Source organism: Tinamus guttatus, unplaced genomic scaffold (genome assembly GCF_059628265.1).
Source record: "Tinamus guttatus ecotype Peru unplaced genomic scaffold, ASM5962826v1 Tinamus_guttatus_pri_ptg000509l, whole genome shotgun sequence".
In the NCBI taxonomy this organism is placed as follows: domain Eukaryota; kingdom Metazoa; phylum Chordata; class Aves; order Tinamiformes; family Tinamidae; genus Tinamus; species Tinamus guttatus.
In genome coordinates this window covers 725342-740419 of record NW_028289043.1, presented here as the reverse complement: position 1 = coordinate 740419, position 15078 = coordinate 725342, and the positions used below count along the sequence as shown (strand labels likewise).

The 15078-nt window shown below is 40.2% G+C and overlaps 1 protein-coding gene across 4 annotated transcripts in view; it reads right to left on the bottom strand.

Moving 5' to 3' along the window:
- The window catches only part of ADAM22 (ADAM metallopeptidase domain 22), a 126202-nt gene that overhangs the window by 33711 nt on the left and 77413 nt on the right, over positions 1-15078 (bottom strand). For all 4 annotated transcript variants that reach the window (XM_088533546.1, XM_088533543.1, XM_088533545.1 and 1 more), the window contains 8 exons: positions 11187-11257; positions 9081-9155; positions 7499-7570; positions 6294-6460; positions 4342-4426; positions 3829-3919; positions 1853-1904; positions 292-391 (listed from right to left, as the gene is read on the bottom strand). In XM_088533546.1, coding sequence (XP_088389672.1) covers positions 292-391; positions 1853-1904; positions 3829-3919; positions 4342-4426; positions 6294-6460; positions 7499-7570; positions 9081-9155; positions 11187-11257 — 713 coding nt within the window. The remainder of the gene's footprint in view (positions 1-291; positions 392-1852; positions 1905-3828; positions 3920-4341; positions 4427-6293; positions 6461-7498; positions 7571-9080; positions 9156-11186; positions 11258-15078) is intronic.

Here is a 15078-nt window from a genome sequence, read left to right as displayed (position 1 = left end):
TACAAGAGAACTGCATGAGGGATGGTTCTAAATCTAAGCCTGGGAGAACTCTGTTGGGCATGAAACCAACTGTTAAAAATTATTTAAGTTCAGTTAAATATGATTGCCAAACTACTGTTAACTAAGATCAGCTGCTTTCACCAAATTGTCACCAGGAAATCTGGAACTTAGAGAAACAGAAATGTCAGAATTACAGAGTTTTTCTTCTCATAATATTGCTCTTACTCTTCTTAGATTCTTATAAACCAGAAAAATAATAGAAATAATACTCAAAAATAAGGTAATATTTACCTTGGTGGGTTTATTGAAAAGGCAGGCTCCACCACCACTATTCAAAAATTCATGATACTCTTCAATATCACACTTGGAGAACTTGCTTGGCAGATAATACCTGCAAAGACGCAAGATAGTAGGAGTATTTTCCAGAGTGCTTTTTGCAGTATATCTTCTTCTTTCTTCAAAACAGGGAGATGAGAAACATACAGCTAAACTCTAGAAAAAGTGCTAGTGTAGTGTCACAGTTCTGAACCAAGGTATCTGCTTGTAACTCAGTCAGATCCTATTTACAGGGAAATAATTTTCCTCTTAGTAACTTGAGTTATCTTTATATTTAGGTCCTTAGTCACAAGAGTATTTATGAATCCATCAAAGTCTGGAGTCTTAAGGTTCTTCCTCTACCATGCTCATCACTGGATAAAAGATATTAGTGAAAGTACTATACAGAGTAATCCTGCACTGCCAGGAATGGTGGCTTGCAAAGCATAGCTGGTCTCTGCCATCCCTAAAGATTACATCCATCTAAAGATTACACAGAATGAAGGATTCATCACCCTGAAAGCAGCTTTCTAAATATACAATACTATTTTGCATATAATTGTTTGAAAAGTTTGGAATTTAGACAAAGAATTTAAAGACCATTAAAGAAGAAGTCACTTTTTACAAGAAAGTTGGGATGCTTCCAAATTTTGCTTTTAAAAGCCACCAGAAGAAACATATTACATAAGCGTTTAGGTAAGGAAGGCTTAAAAAAAGGCCTGCATCTGCACATTCAAAGAGCTTTGAACAAAGCATGCTTTTTTTTAAAAAAAATTGTTGTTCACAAATTGTACTGACCACAAAGCTGTTAGAAAAATTCTTATGTCAGAGTGAAATACCTTTAAAAATGTAAAGTGCTGTCTGTACTTAAAACCAGACTATAGCTTAGTTCATATGCATGACAGAAGACAGTTCTGTGATACAAAGAATTAAGGCCCAAATAAACACTCTAGGAATTCTGATCAAATTTAATCTAAAATTAAAAAAATCCCAGTACACTAAGAGCCATTCTTTACATAAAATCTCTCTAGGAACTTTGTGGGTAGATGTGTACTAGGCCTTTAAAGCAGGTCCACTGGCTTCTTCATGTATTACACAAATTGGGGTAAAAAAAACTTAAAAAAACATATGAAAAGTTTATGAAAAATGACAGAAAATGAGGTATACATAAGAAATTTGACCATAGTATTTCAAGATTTTGGAAGTGTTACTATTTTTCCCCCACTCAACAGCAAATGCACAGGACAATGTGAAAATGATTCTGTTTCTTTCGCAAAGAACTGGGCTGGCTGTTGAGCTGCTGGTCTTTGTGTGTTCAACTAGCAGTCACTAAAACCCTCTCTTATTCTCTGATTATCTCACACGATCTTGTATTTCTTCAAAGGTGCTTCTTTCTAAGTATGTTGTACAAATAATTTACTTTCTGAAAAACGATTCACAGAAAATACTCTGCCACAACACAAAAGGTATCTATTTGCAGGCTTTTCCTTAATGGCACTGTATGAATGACATGAGTGTCCTCCAGGGAACTGCTTACCCCGTGTCTCCCATTATGCAGCCAGACCACGTGTCTTCACACTTACATTCACCTGACAATAAAAAAGTAGAACATATTTACACATTGAGGCTTGTAAGAGTCCAAATTAATATATTTCTTATCAAAAAATTACATCGTGGTCACCTCATTTTACATTTAAATATAATCTGAAAAGAATCTTTTGCTATTTCATTGTATACCTTAACTTAAGCATGTGTGTGCACATGGACAAACCTTATTTCAAAGCCTATACCTGCTTCTATGCAATTCTGAGCTTTGAAAACCGGTCTTGTTTGTCCTTCCTTCTCTTAAATGAAGTCAGATAAAACTACAAGGTCAGACTCAGGCACCTGCAAATCACAGGCCAGCTCTCCTTCTTCCTCCCAAGTCAAGGTACTGGATTTTCAAATTTTCAGAGGAAAAAAAAAAAAAAAGAAAGAAAGATAAAAAAAAAAAAACCAACAAACCTTACAACTGCTTAGTTCTTTTCTACTGGTAACATCAGTGTGACTGGAGAAATCTCTACTCTCTACTTGAAAAAAGAAATTTACACAAAAATGCACACACAGCACATTTTGCAAACCTAGCAAAGCCCAGGGGCACAGAGCAGCTGATTCCTCCAGGTGCCTCCCTGGCACCTTCCCTTCCTGCCTCCTTTCCCCATGGACTCGGCGGCAGAGCCCAGGCCTCCCACCTGCTCCGCAGAGCCGGCTGGGATTGCTCTGCTCTCACTCTCAGGTTCCAAAATAGTATTTTGTGCACATTTCTACACGTGGGCTCTGCATGGATGACTTTTTCTGCAGTGTGTATTACTGTAACACATGAATATCAGTTTATTGCTTCGTATAAGTAAAACTGAAGAGGAAATGAGGCTCTGCCCATTAGTTTTGGTTTCCCTCCTCCCTATGCCCCCCCAAAAAAGCTGGTGCTTCTGTTCTGCTCAGCCACAAGACAGCGGAAGTCACCACTCTTATTTTCACTTTCCTTCTGCCCCCACATCAAGTTAATAATGTGCATCCGGAAAATGAGTACTGAAGCTGTCGGCAGCACAGAATCTCTTTCCTACATTTCTGAATAATTTTCAAAATACAATTATGTGAATTGCAGAAATCTTTATATGCAGATATATCTCTCCATTATCTACTATTTTTTACAATGGCTGAAAACAAAATTAATCTAAAAGAGATTTCCATCATTCAGTATAATAATTATATTATTTTTTTCATATGCTCACTTTCAAAAAACAGTAGCAATCTTGTTTTTCTCATCAGCTACGTAAGTATCCATGACCTAATAATTAAGTACTCCATCATCCAAATACTTTTAAAACTATATGAATATTTTAATCATCCACTGTCCTTAGCGTGCTGGGACTTTGTATAAAGTGCAACCAGCGAGGGCAACATGCTTGTAGGGGAAGATCTGAATCAAGGAGCTGCAGGTAAATAAGGTTTAGTAAGAAGTTGAATACCAACTTATAGCAAGGCGTTTGGTAAGCAGCACAAAGGTAAACAGAGCAGATTGGGGTAATAAATAACAAGAGGAATGGACTCAAAGCAGAGAGAGGCAAAGCCATGTGGTAAGAACTACCCTGCATCACAGGAGTTAGGTGGCTCCCCATCCTCAGATCATTAATGTCCCTCTGCCTCCGCACACTATGGTGGCAGCCCACTCAGTCTGGGCACTGACATCAGTCTCACTGAAAGGCATGCAGGTGGCAGACACCTCTGTGATCTGTTTTTAGTCAAACAGAGACATTAGTGCTACTAGCAATTATAGGCAGGGGAAATGACAACATTTTTATAGAGAAAAATTCACGTTTTGCCAGTCTCTCCTCATGTTATTACAAGAAAAGTAAAAAAAAAAAAAATCCAATATTGTGAGAGCCATGAGTAAAAAAGTCATATCAGACACTGGTAAGTTCCTCCATCTATTTAGATGCTCTCAAGAGAAGGTGAAAAAGCAAACGAACTTACCACTTAATACTTTTCTTCTATCTGAGAAAATGCCAATATTTTGGGCTAAAGTCTGTGCCAGCGTAACTGCCATTAAGTCTGGTTTTCCAAACTGAAAGAAAGAAGCAAGGCAGGAACAGTAATCAATGAGATAAAAGTAGCTCAGATACAACAAGTTTTGGTTTTCTCATTTAAAGGCAATATTCTGAGGCAAAATCAGATGCAAAGTGTTATAGCTCCTTACTACAGCTACAAAGGGGGCAAGTGAGGAAGACCAAAAGCTGTCTAAAGAGCAAACAAGAGAAACTTTTTTCTTGCCTTTTTGGCTGCAAGTATGAATGACAAGATCAGACACAAAAGTGTGTTTATCTGCCTTTATTTAAACACCATTTTTTATTAAAACATCCCTTCGGAGGACTAAACAGCTGGACTAAAACACTGTATCAGCAATGAAACAGCAAGGTGTTTTGAGGAACACGTCCATGCAGATTAGTTCTGCAATTTCCACCTCGTTTTGCTCTTATCACCACCTACCTCATTGACACCTCCACCCTTCAGCAAGGAGCAGATTCCACCGGTGTGGGCTATGCCGCTCCGACTGCTCTGAAATCGACTCCCCCTTTAACAAAAAGGGGAGGAAAAGAAGATTACTTCGCTCAGCCTTTGAGCTCTTCTCTTAACCATCCCAGTATTTACCTTCCTCACCTCCAGAGGAGGCACCAGCATTTGCAATTGCCAGTTGCTACCACATGCTGCAAACTATGCAAAAACATAAAGCTATTCACAAACCTCACGTGAAAACTTTTCAAAACTGTCTCAATAAAAGCGATAGCATCTTCCCATCTCCTTCTCTGATTACATTGCATGGGAAAGGTTGGAATAAGGAGGGGACTATTTTGCCAAATCTCCCGCACCTCCCCAGCCTTCTGTCTGTTCACACCTTCATCAGCATGAGGACCTTAACTTGAGCTACAGAGCAAGATACACCACTTTGGTGCAAAGGAGGTTCTGCCATTATGGACAATGGGTTAAAAGCTGCATGTCTAGGCCGGCCGTGTAGATGTGACAAAGATTCAGGTGAAAACCAAGCAGTCTGCACTGCCCGAGGCTGGTGGAAGCTCCCCAGAGCTGCAGGCAGTCCTGCCAGGAGGCAGGTACTCCAGTGTCCAGGTCTGGCCATCGCTTTGATGCTGCCCACATCAGCATGAGTGACAGCCAGGCATGGGAGGCAGCAGATACTCTGCACCACATCAGAGCACTGACCCACGCCAGCTGGGGCAAGCTGATTTTTCACAGAAAAACAGAAAAACACCAAAAAAAAGAATACAAGTAACTGGTGCTGAGGGCACAAGTTCACTTGTAGGCTGTGTGCTCCATCATGCGAGCCAGGCTCACCTCCCAACTCAACAGTGTCTTCCTAAAGGATGCAAACTGAGAATTTATATTTCTAAATAATCTGTGAAAAATCACACACCATCATTTTTGTTTCTGTTTTGGTCTGTACTGGAATTAGTATTACAGTAGGACCTAAAGTCCCCATTACCAATTCAAATAGGGCCCTCTTCATCACAGTCAATCCACAACCACTTGTAAGAAAAACTGGTTCCCATTTTACAGATGAAAACTGAGATACAGAGGAATTAAAACCTGCAGGCATCAGCTGCAGATCTCAGCAGGTCGATGACAGGAATTAAACACATGCAAAAAAGTTTGAGGGCTGGATACTGCAGTTGGGTATCGTTTTTCCTCATTTAATTTGTGTTAAAGTGAGTTTTTAAGCTAAGTTTATTCCTGTAGGCTCCTAAAACATCATCACAGAGAGATAAGGACTCTCACAGAGCAACGGCCTATCACTTGCAAGTCAAAAATCATGAACCTTTTGTACACATATTGACTGTTACATCAACCTCATCAGCAAAATAATTGAGAGATTTAGGGAAAACAGCATTCCTCTCACTTCTCTTCTAGCACATGTTTATGCAAAAAAACACTTTTAAGGAACTGCAACCCGCAGCATAGAGGTCGCTTGACAAAGTAAAGCAGGCCATACTGCATTTTGGGGTGGGCTTTTTTTTTTGGGGGGGGGGCTTTTAAGCAGAAATCCTCATTGGTTTCAAAGCAGATACTCTGCTTTTCACCACGGTAGCAAGGGGGTCAATGCTGTAGGGCAGCAGAAGGGCCCCTGCAGCATGTAGCCCCATGCATTACCTGCATGCAGCTGCGTCTGTGCTTGCGGGCTGCAGCTCAAGGACATGCAGCTGGAGCTTAACCCATCACCATGAAGGAGAATCAACCTCCAGCTGCGCAGCCAAGCACTTTACGCACTATTCTGGCTCCCTCCCTCCCCCTCGGGGACATTATTTTCTAAAATTTCTGTGCATTTACACACACACCAGAAAGGAGACACACTGGCCACTTGCAATAAGCAACCCCCAAGGTACAGAAAAAAAACACACAGTAATAAAACATCACACAAGGTTACGTACGAAAAAAGGTGAACTGCGTCACTTTTCTCTCTGATAAAATCCCTCCTATATTTCATAAACTCACGTAGGGTCACCAAGGGGTTTTCAGATATGGTGAACTTGTTATCAGTAGCCCAGGTTTCCATGGCAACCAGTACTATCCTGGTGTTAAGTTGTTCTTTATATATCTAGTATATTAACAGAATGAACAAATACATTATGTCAAATAGAAGAAAGGCGGTTTTCACTCTTCTTCTGCAATACCTTCCATAACTAAATACTTACTGTGTATTAATACATTTTTGGTTCTTCTATGCAGTTTTATCTCAGTGAAAAACAACCAACAAACAAAAAATCAAGTAAAATCTAGATTCGCAAAAAGTTCTGTCACGCCAAAGAAAGAAGATTCCTTGCAAGTGCTAAGAAGCATCACATAAATGTAGTGTAATTTTTGTCAGATTGCAACAGAAACTTTTCAAATAGCTCAAACGTTTGGCATTTACCTGTCTTTTATAATATCCAGTGCATCTCAGCGACATAAGAGAAATGTCTTACATTCAATAGCAATCTACAGAAATGCTGCTTTTACTTTTCTTCAGTAGTATTTTACTTCATGCTGGCTGCCTCGTGCAAAACAGGGCCATCCATTGGCTGCTGGCAGTTAAGAGCACCCATCAAAGGGAGCCAAGAGTGGGATCAGCATTTCTCATTTTCAAGTAACAAAATTTTCTGGAGTGAGGCATAAAAGCCCCCGTTGATTCCTATTTGGTTCATTTGATTTAGCATCACAGCTATAATCCATATAATCCATCTCTGTGGATTGCTCCTATTCTAATTCATTTACTCAAATGCTTATTTTTTTCTGATAAAACTTAGTGCATTCTAATTTTAGATTGCCTTTTAGTTTCAGCCATAGCCAACATATGATCCTGCATTACAACACTGTCATAGCTAAGGCACCCTTCACAACCCAAATACAAGGAATCCATACTATCCTGCTACCCCAGCAGGGTATTTAAACCTTTGAAGATACAAAAGGTTTCTTACCCTTCATGTTAGAAAAGGCTTATATTTGGCTGACTTTGGTTCTAAATTCATTTGGAACTTGTGACCTTCACATATGTTATTATTAGGTATCCCAAAACAGACAATTCCTGCAATTATCAGTAGAAGAATCATATGACTTATCTCACAGGTGGAAAAACATATATTTCAGTGATACTTACTAAATCTGCCATGTTGACAACTGATTTAGCATAGCTATTTGTATGGCCAACTGATAAGCGGTGCTTTTTGTACTGTGAAACAAACACAGACAAGTTATAAACACAGACTCGAAAAGGAACAAACTCAGTTTCCAAACAAACATGGAATAAAAGCAACTGCATCAACAGAAGAACCGCTGTGCAAGGCTGGGTCTTCTGCTCTGAATGAAATGCTAGTAAGTGACAGCAGAAAATCACTCACAAATGCACACTGCTATTGCAAGAATCTATTAATAAACATTTGGAAAGTACAGTAAGATCTTTACTGAAAAATGCTATAGGGGCAGGAATACATTATTGTTCTCGCTTTACTACCTTTATTATTAGCATTTTAAAAGTTAATTTCCAAATGCCAATATAGTACTTAGCAATACAACTTTGCCTGCATCAACGTTTTCATTTATCAGACTTTCTTTTTTTTCTTTTTTTTTTTTTCCAGCTCTCTCTCAAGGCTTCTTTTGGGTTTCCCCATTTAAAGTATCACAATGCAAAATTCCACAGCACAGAAACTGGTTCAAACCACTTTAGTACTCCGACAGCAATTGTATCTTTACTGAAATCTATATTATATTTCTATAAAGATGACATTTTACACTTAAGATAGCTTTCCAGGTACTCCTATCTGCTGATAAACACTTACAAAGAACACCACTGGTATAAAAGCAGCAAGTATCTCAGAAGCACTTAAGACATAAAGGCACAGATTTTCAGAAGTGTTTTAACATTTTGACTTGGGAAGCCTTCTCCGTGATAACGGGTCACGGCCGGGCGGGCGGCGGGGGCCAAAACGCGGCTCCCCTCCGGGCGCAGCTGCCGAGGCCTCGGGAAGGCGGCCTGCTGGGCCGCGCCGCGGAGAGCAGCGCAACGGCGACGCTAACGGCGCCGCCACGGGCACTCACAGGGAGGGACACCCACGCGCACACGAGCCACAGACCGGCGCCGTGACACTCAGCCCGGCCCGCACGACCCGCCGGAACCACGGCCCACGGCTGGGGACTGCCGGGGCAGCCAGGGCAGAGACTCTGGGGCCCCCTCAACGGGGCACTCTGCTGCCTGCGTGTCCTTTCCACCGCATTACATAGCTTGTGTGTTTTCTCCCTGAAAAAATATAAGCCTAAAAAATAATTTTATCTATATTTACTTGGGCATTTAGAAAAAAAATAATAATTATGCAGTGTCACTGTTATCTCTGCATTATCATCAAAGCAGTACAATTACATTCTTGTTTGCTGAGCTACTAGAACTAAGAAAAGTGCTCTGGAAAGAAAGAAAAACCATCAGCTTAAAAGTCACACTCATAATTTTTCCCTGTATGACACTGAGTCCTAGTTTACAAGCCTACGCTCTGATATTCAGGCCTGGATTCATTCTCAGTAGAATTATCTTACTGCAACTTCAATGAGACCCCCAAAATCCGTTGTTTTAGCAACTTTCTGCATTTATTCTACCCAGATGCTGTTCTTTATTGTCCATGCTTTACAGGCAAACTAAGACAGTACTATGTTACTGGCAGATGTAAGGTATCAAAGTTAGCCAGTCTTACCATTAGATGGTCATTTACAATCATTAATTCAATATATTTTGTTTCCTCTTCAACTTTACGTGGAATCTGACGAACCTACAAGTAAAGTGATATCTTCAGAAAAAAAAATCTCTTTTTATTCTTACTTCTGTTCTTTGATACTACTTTTGGTGCTTAGTTACATCATTTAAAAAAAATCTTAAATATACCTTAAAAAGGCAACAGGATGTCAAAATTCATCTGGACAAGAAGGCAGAAAAAAATGGGCATCCATTTACAGGGAAAGGGGGATCACACTGACTTTTTTTTTTTAACTAAAAGATCTTTCAACAATTGTATTATTTATTCACATTCTGCATAATCCACATAATTCACTGCACCTAGTACTCAGCGCTGCATTTACTTCTAGTTTACGACTGTGCTTCTCCATGAGAACTCTGTTTTCCTGGCTTTTCCAGGACGGTTACAACATCGTTATATTTTGACAATCCAGAGTAATGGCTGGTTTATAAACCACCCAGCAGAGCCTCAAAAATGATTTCTGGAATTTCTCTAATGTAATTTTCACTCCTCTTTTGCCTCCAAGATGCTTCCAACGTTAGTTACAGATGTAAAAGGCACCTCCGTCTCCAAACGCTCTCAGTATTTCCTGCTCTCCTACACTGTTCAGCACCCTTGAACTGGCCTTGTTTTGACCTGTAACATCATCTGAGCTCTAGTCCTAAAACATAGAGAACTTTTGCTCTTGTTTCCAGTGTAAAGAGAAAAGCCTGCAGTTAATGCCTTCTTCAATGGAAGCTGAACTCTCAGTTTATAATATTTATTTAAATCAAAGACAAGTGATGCTACTAATCAGCACTGCAACATAAAAATGTAGATGTTTCTCTAATTGGGATTATGTGATACAACTCTATACTAAAGCAGACAGAAAACATTTTTGCTCTTTTTTCACATGCAGTTTAGCAATGTAGATAATTTTATCAGATTGATAAAAACACTAATTTAGAGATTTAGTAGCAGAAGACTACTGCTATGGAGCTTAGGAAAGGAACTGAAATGTGGTTTTATAAAAACAAAGACGAGGGGGCTGATCTTGGGAAGATGTCCTCTTGGGGTAGCCAGTAATTCTCTTGAAACTGATAACTGATATTTTTACTAGGCCTCATCACTTATGGGGAGCTTAATTCACAAGGTAAGTAATATGTAGGAGAATCCAACATTATAAATATTCACACACCATGTATCTCTGAATATATCAGCTCTGCAGAGAGGGACCTGGGTGTCATGGTGGACGACAAGGTGACCATGAGGCAGCAGGGTGCCCTCGTGGCCAAGAAAGCCAATGGGATCCTGGGGTGCGTTAAGAAGAGCGTCTCCAGCAGGTCGAGGGAGGTGATCCTGCCCCTCTACTCAGCTCTGGTGAGGCCACATCTGGAGTATTGTGTCCAGTTCTGGGCTCCACAGCACAAGAGGGATGTGGAGCTGCTGGAGAGAGTCCAGCGCAGGGCCACAAGGATGATCAGGGGCCTGGAACATCTGCCCTGTGAGGAGAGGCTGAGGGAGCTGGGCCTGTTCAGCCTGGAGAAGAGAAGGCTGAGAGGGGATCTAATCAGTGTCTATAAGTACCTCAAGGGAGACAGGGAGGAGGATGGTGCTGGCCTCTTTTCACTGGTGGCCACCAATAGGACTAGAGGTAATGGCCACAAACTGAAACACCAGAAGTTCCACAGGAACTTAAGGAAAATTTTCTTAACAGTGAGGGTGACAGAGCACTGGAACAGGCTGCCCAGAGAGGTTGTGGAGTCTCCTTCTCTGGAGATCTTCAAAACCCGCTTGGACGCACTCCTGTGCCACGTGCTCTAGGTGACCCTGCGTGTGCAGGGGGGTTGGACTAGATGACCTCTAGAGGTCCCTTCCAACCTTAAGCATTCTGTGATTCTATGAATACATAAGTGTATCTCTCCAACATTCAATCCCCATTTTTGTAATCGCTGTATTGGTATAGAGAGAACTCATGCCCAACCAGAAGCATCAGCAGGATTCCCATCAGTCAAGAATTAATTCAGGGGACACAAAACAAACACACATAATGGCATGTTATTCATAAGTCAGCATCTTGACACCTACCTGCCTTTTACTTCTTTTGTGTCTTGGCTTTACAACAAAGTTCTCTGACGTAGTATTCATTTCCCAGAATTCTAAGCAGAAAACACAGGCAAACACATTGACTGTTTGCAAAATTACAGCTCAACAATTACTGACCCCGATGTAGCACATCCTTCCATGAATCAGATATGGTAAGAACTCCTCTTTACAAGTTTCCCACTAGACAGGAGGCAATGCTACAGCTGCTTCTCAGGGACACTGCTCTAATTGAAAACACTACTACTAGGTCTGCTAGGTCACCTAGGTCTGCTAAATCAGATGACCTGGGGGTGTCACGCTTCAAAAAGCACAGGAGAAGTTCTAAGCCAAAACTTCACCAATCCTGTGAGTGAAATATTATTAGCACAGTGTTCCCGCGCAATGAATCACATTTTCTGGAATTCAGCAGACATTCACAGAGCTCTTGCAATAGCTACCTAAATTAATAAGAGCAACAGAAGGCAGAATTAATGCTTTAAGACGATTATATTCACAAAGTAAAACATGTTAGAGTTGGGAGAAACCTTATGGGATTTTGGCAATGCTCACAGTCAATACAATATTCTTCCCTGATAATCCCTCTGTGTCTTTAACTTGTTAAACCTCTAAGCACAAGCACCAAGTAGTTTATTCTTTTGCCAAATCTCTCCTGCCAAATGTATTACTAGCCACTCATAGAAGGGCACACAAAAGCAAAGCAGAAGACAACACTTGTTCTCACTCTTTTAAGCGTCCATGTGTACTTTTCCATGATGTATTTTAGATGCCTATTCTTTACCTTGATTTTCTCTACACAAGAGAAATCTCTGTCCTTATCCTGCATAAACATTTTTATTATGAAAATCAACGAAGATTTTTTTTTCTTGAGAAGCAAAAATTAAATGTTTGCTTATTTTATAGCACGTCTTTTCCTTGTTTAGTTTCCCTCTTTTGTACTAGCTCCAACTTTGGATATCCTTTCAGTTTCGGTGGGTTAAAAGCTGCTTTCCAGATTGCAGAGCGATTTCATCAATCCTGGGGAGAAGTAAACAGTACTACAGGAGCTGTGTAAAGTGAGGAACTTCCAATTCACATATCTTGACTCATAAATTTGGGTTGTATTATAAAATGCTAAATAGTTCAGTTTACTGGTGACTACAGAAGGTTTCTTAGAGCTACACCTCTCACCATGAGTTTCTGCATGAGGTTCAAAAAGCGAGATTAAAACCAACACTATGATCTTGACAGGCCTGCCCTACCAGAAAAGACCAAACCATTACGTTGAACTGCCTATCTGACACAAAATGAAACTGTATTCTTAACCAAGAGTGGGTAGTTATTTATAAAACAAACCATGAAAGCAAAGCATGGGTAATTGGTATTCTACTGGCTAAACCTTACTGCCAATTTGATATGTAAAGTTCACAAACATCTTCCTATAGAGACTGCTTAAAAGCAGCTTAAAAGTATTTTCATGGTGCTTCACACCCATGAAGAGCCATCTGAGACCAGTTATACCAGCGCATTTGAGGATTTTCTTTATTAAAAAAAAAAATACATAAAATAAACTAAATCAAAACCAGGGCCCCTATTTATTGCATAAAGGTCTGCAAAAGTTCATTCTCTAGAGCTCACAATGAAGGAAAACTACTTCAATTTTTTCTCAAATGTTTGTTCTTATTTATGCTTTATGCACATTGACTAATTTAGACCGTGTGCTAGTGCTACACATCTGACTCTCAAACTTTTGATTTAGTTTTATATCTTTATACCTATATATTTTTAAAAAGTGGTAAGAATACAGCTTTTAATCAATAAAATAGTATTTTACATTTATATAGGTCCAGCATGGAGCAACAAAGACTATTAAGGGACTGGAGCATCTATCTTATGAGGAAAGACTAAGCAAGCTGGGCCTGTTTTGTCCTGAGAAGATTGAGAGGGGATCTTACCAATATGTACAAATATCTGAGAGGAGAATGTAAAGAGAATGGGGCAAACTCTTCTTGGTGGTGGCCATTGACAGGACAAGGGGCAATGGGTACAAATTAAAACACAGGAAGTTCCATCTCCACGTGAGGAAGAACTTCTTTACCGTGAGGGTGGCAGAGCCCTGGAACAGGCTGCCCAGAGAGGCTGTGGAGTCTCCTTCTCTGGAGATCTTCCAAACCCGCCTGGATGCCACCCTATGCCCCGTGCTCTGGGTGTCCCTGCTGGATCTAGATGATCTCTAGAGGCCCCTTCCAACCTCACCATGCTGTGATTCTGTGTATAGGATCTGAAATAACTTTACAAAAAAATGCAAACGTTCTCCCTACTCTCACAAATCAGGCACCTCTGGAGGGGAATGAAAATTGACATTAACATGATATCACACGTTAACACTGCACTATAATTCCAAAGCTGAATGAATTCACTCAGAGTGCATTTCCAGCCAGGGACCCTCAGGCAAAAGAACAAGACCAGCAAAATCACAAAGGAAATACAGATAGCTGAGAAAACCTAGCTGCAATTTTGACAGGAATATATGACCTCTAAAAAAGTGTAATGAGGATTCAAGTGACCCTAAAAGAAAAGGACATCTATTATGCATTATTTGAAAAAAAACACATTCTGTACATATACTGTTGTCATAGCTGATAATATACTGTTGATAGTTGATAATACACTGTTGTCAAAGCCATGACAGGGAACTATATAGCTCCATACAGATTGTGAGGAAAAAATATAATCTACTAAATTATGAGGTGAAAGTCTCTAGGTATGCGCCAGGTTATCCATCCGAGCGCTCCTTATTTAAACTCCTCATTACCTCCATAGGCAATTGCAAAGTACAGAACAATTTATTCTCTTCTACAACAGCAATATAAAAGTTGATATAACTGTTGATATAACAATGTCTGCCTTCAATCTTACTGATGTCAAGTAATCCCTATTACTTGATTTTGGCCTTTCTAGCATCAGCATGAAGCTCCACTGAAGCTCATCTAGCCCATAATGAAGTGCTTAGTGGAGATCTCAGCCTATGCACAGCCTCTTTTAAAGATGAGAAAGCAATTCTGACATCAAGGTGGAGCCCCTTAGGCTGGAGCCTAATTGTTAAATTAGGAGAGTAATAAAGAATATTGTCAATACTGATGACATAGCCTAGCACAGTGCTTGCTAATAACAATAAAGATCCTTTGGCTGTATTTAACAAAAAATCAAACACAATGATAATATGAGTTGTAAATATGGAAAAGTTCAAGTTCAGAAAAGTTGAAGTAAAGACTGTAGTCCTCTGAGGATGCTGCATTTTCCTATGCAAACAAAAAGCAAAGCCCTAACTCAGCAAGGTGAAGAGGAGCCTCACCAGCAGTCCCAGGTGCTACAGAGGGAAGATGTGGTAGCAGCAGAGAGGAAACAACATTGCTCATGTGAGCACAGAGGCAAAAAAAAAAAAAAATCGTGGTAAAGAAAATGCAGTGCTTAATTCTCTCAACCCTGGAGCTACAGCTCTACAAACCTGGAGAGGTTCCTAACGAGATCATCACCCACCACACAGGCCTTTGGTCCTGCCTCTTCAGCCTTGCCTGGGTAATCGTGAGTAGATGTGAGACACCAAACTTGGATATTGCTCTGTTTAGACGCAGAAATACTGCTTCTCCAGAACTAAAATCAAGGTGGCCCAAATGTAGCTATTTCCTGTGTTTTCCCACATTAGCTTTCCAAACTACTCTGCTCTGCTTAAAAGCTAACAATCCCATGCACTGTTCTCCTGGGCAGGACCAATCTACATGCAGTGCCCAGCACAGTAAGTGCTATCACAGGACAAATATTTTGTAATGCAAACACTCAATGTCTGCAATTCTCCTTCAGTCTATAGAAGTTTCTTCCCAAATAACAGCTGCCATGA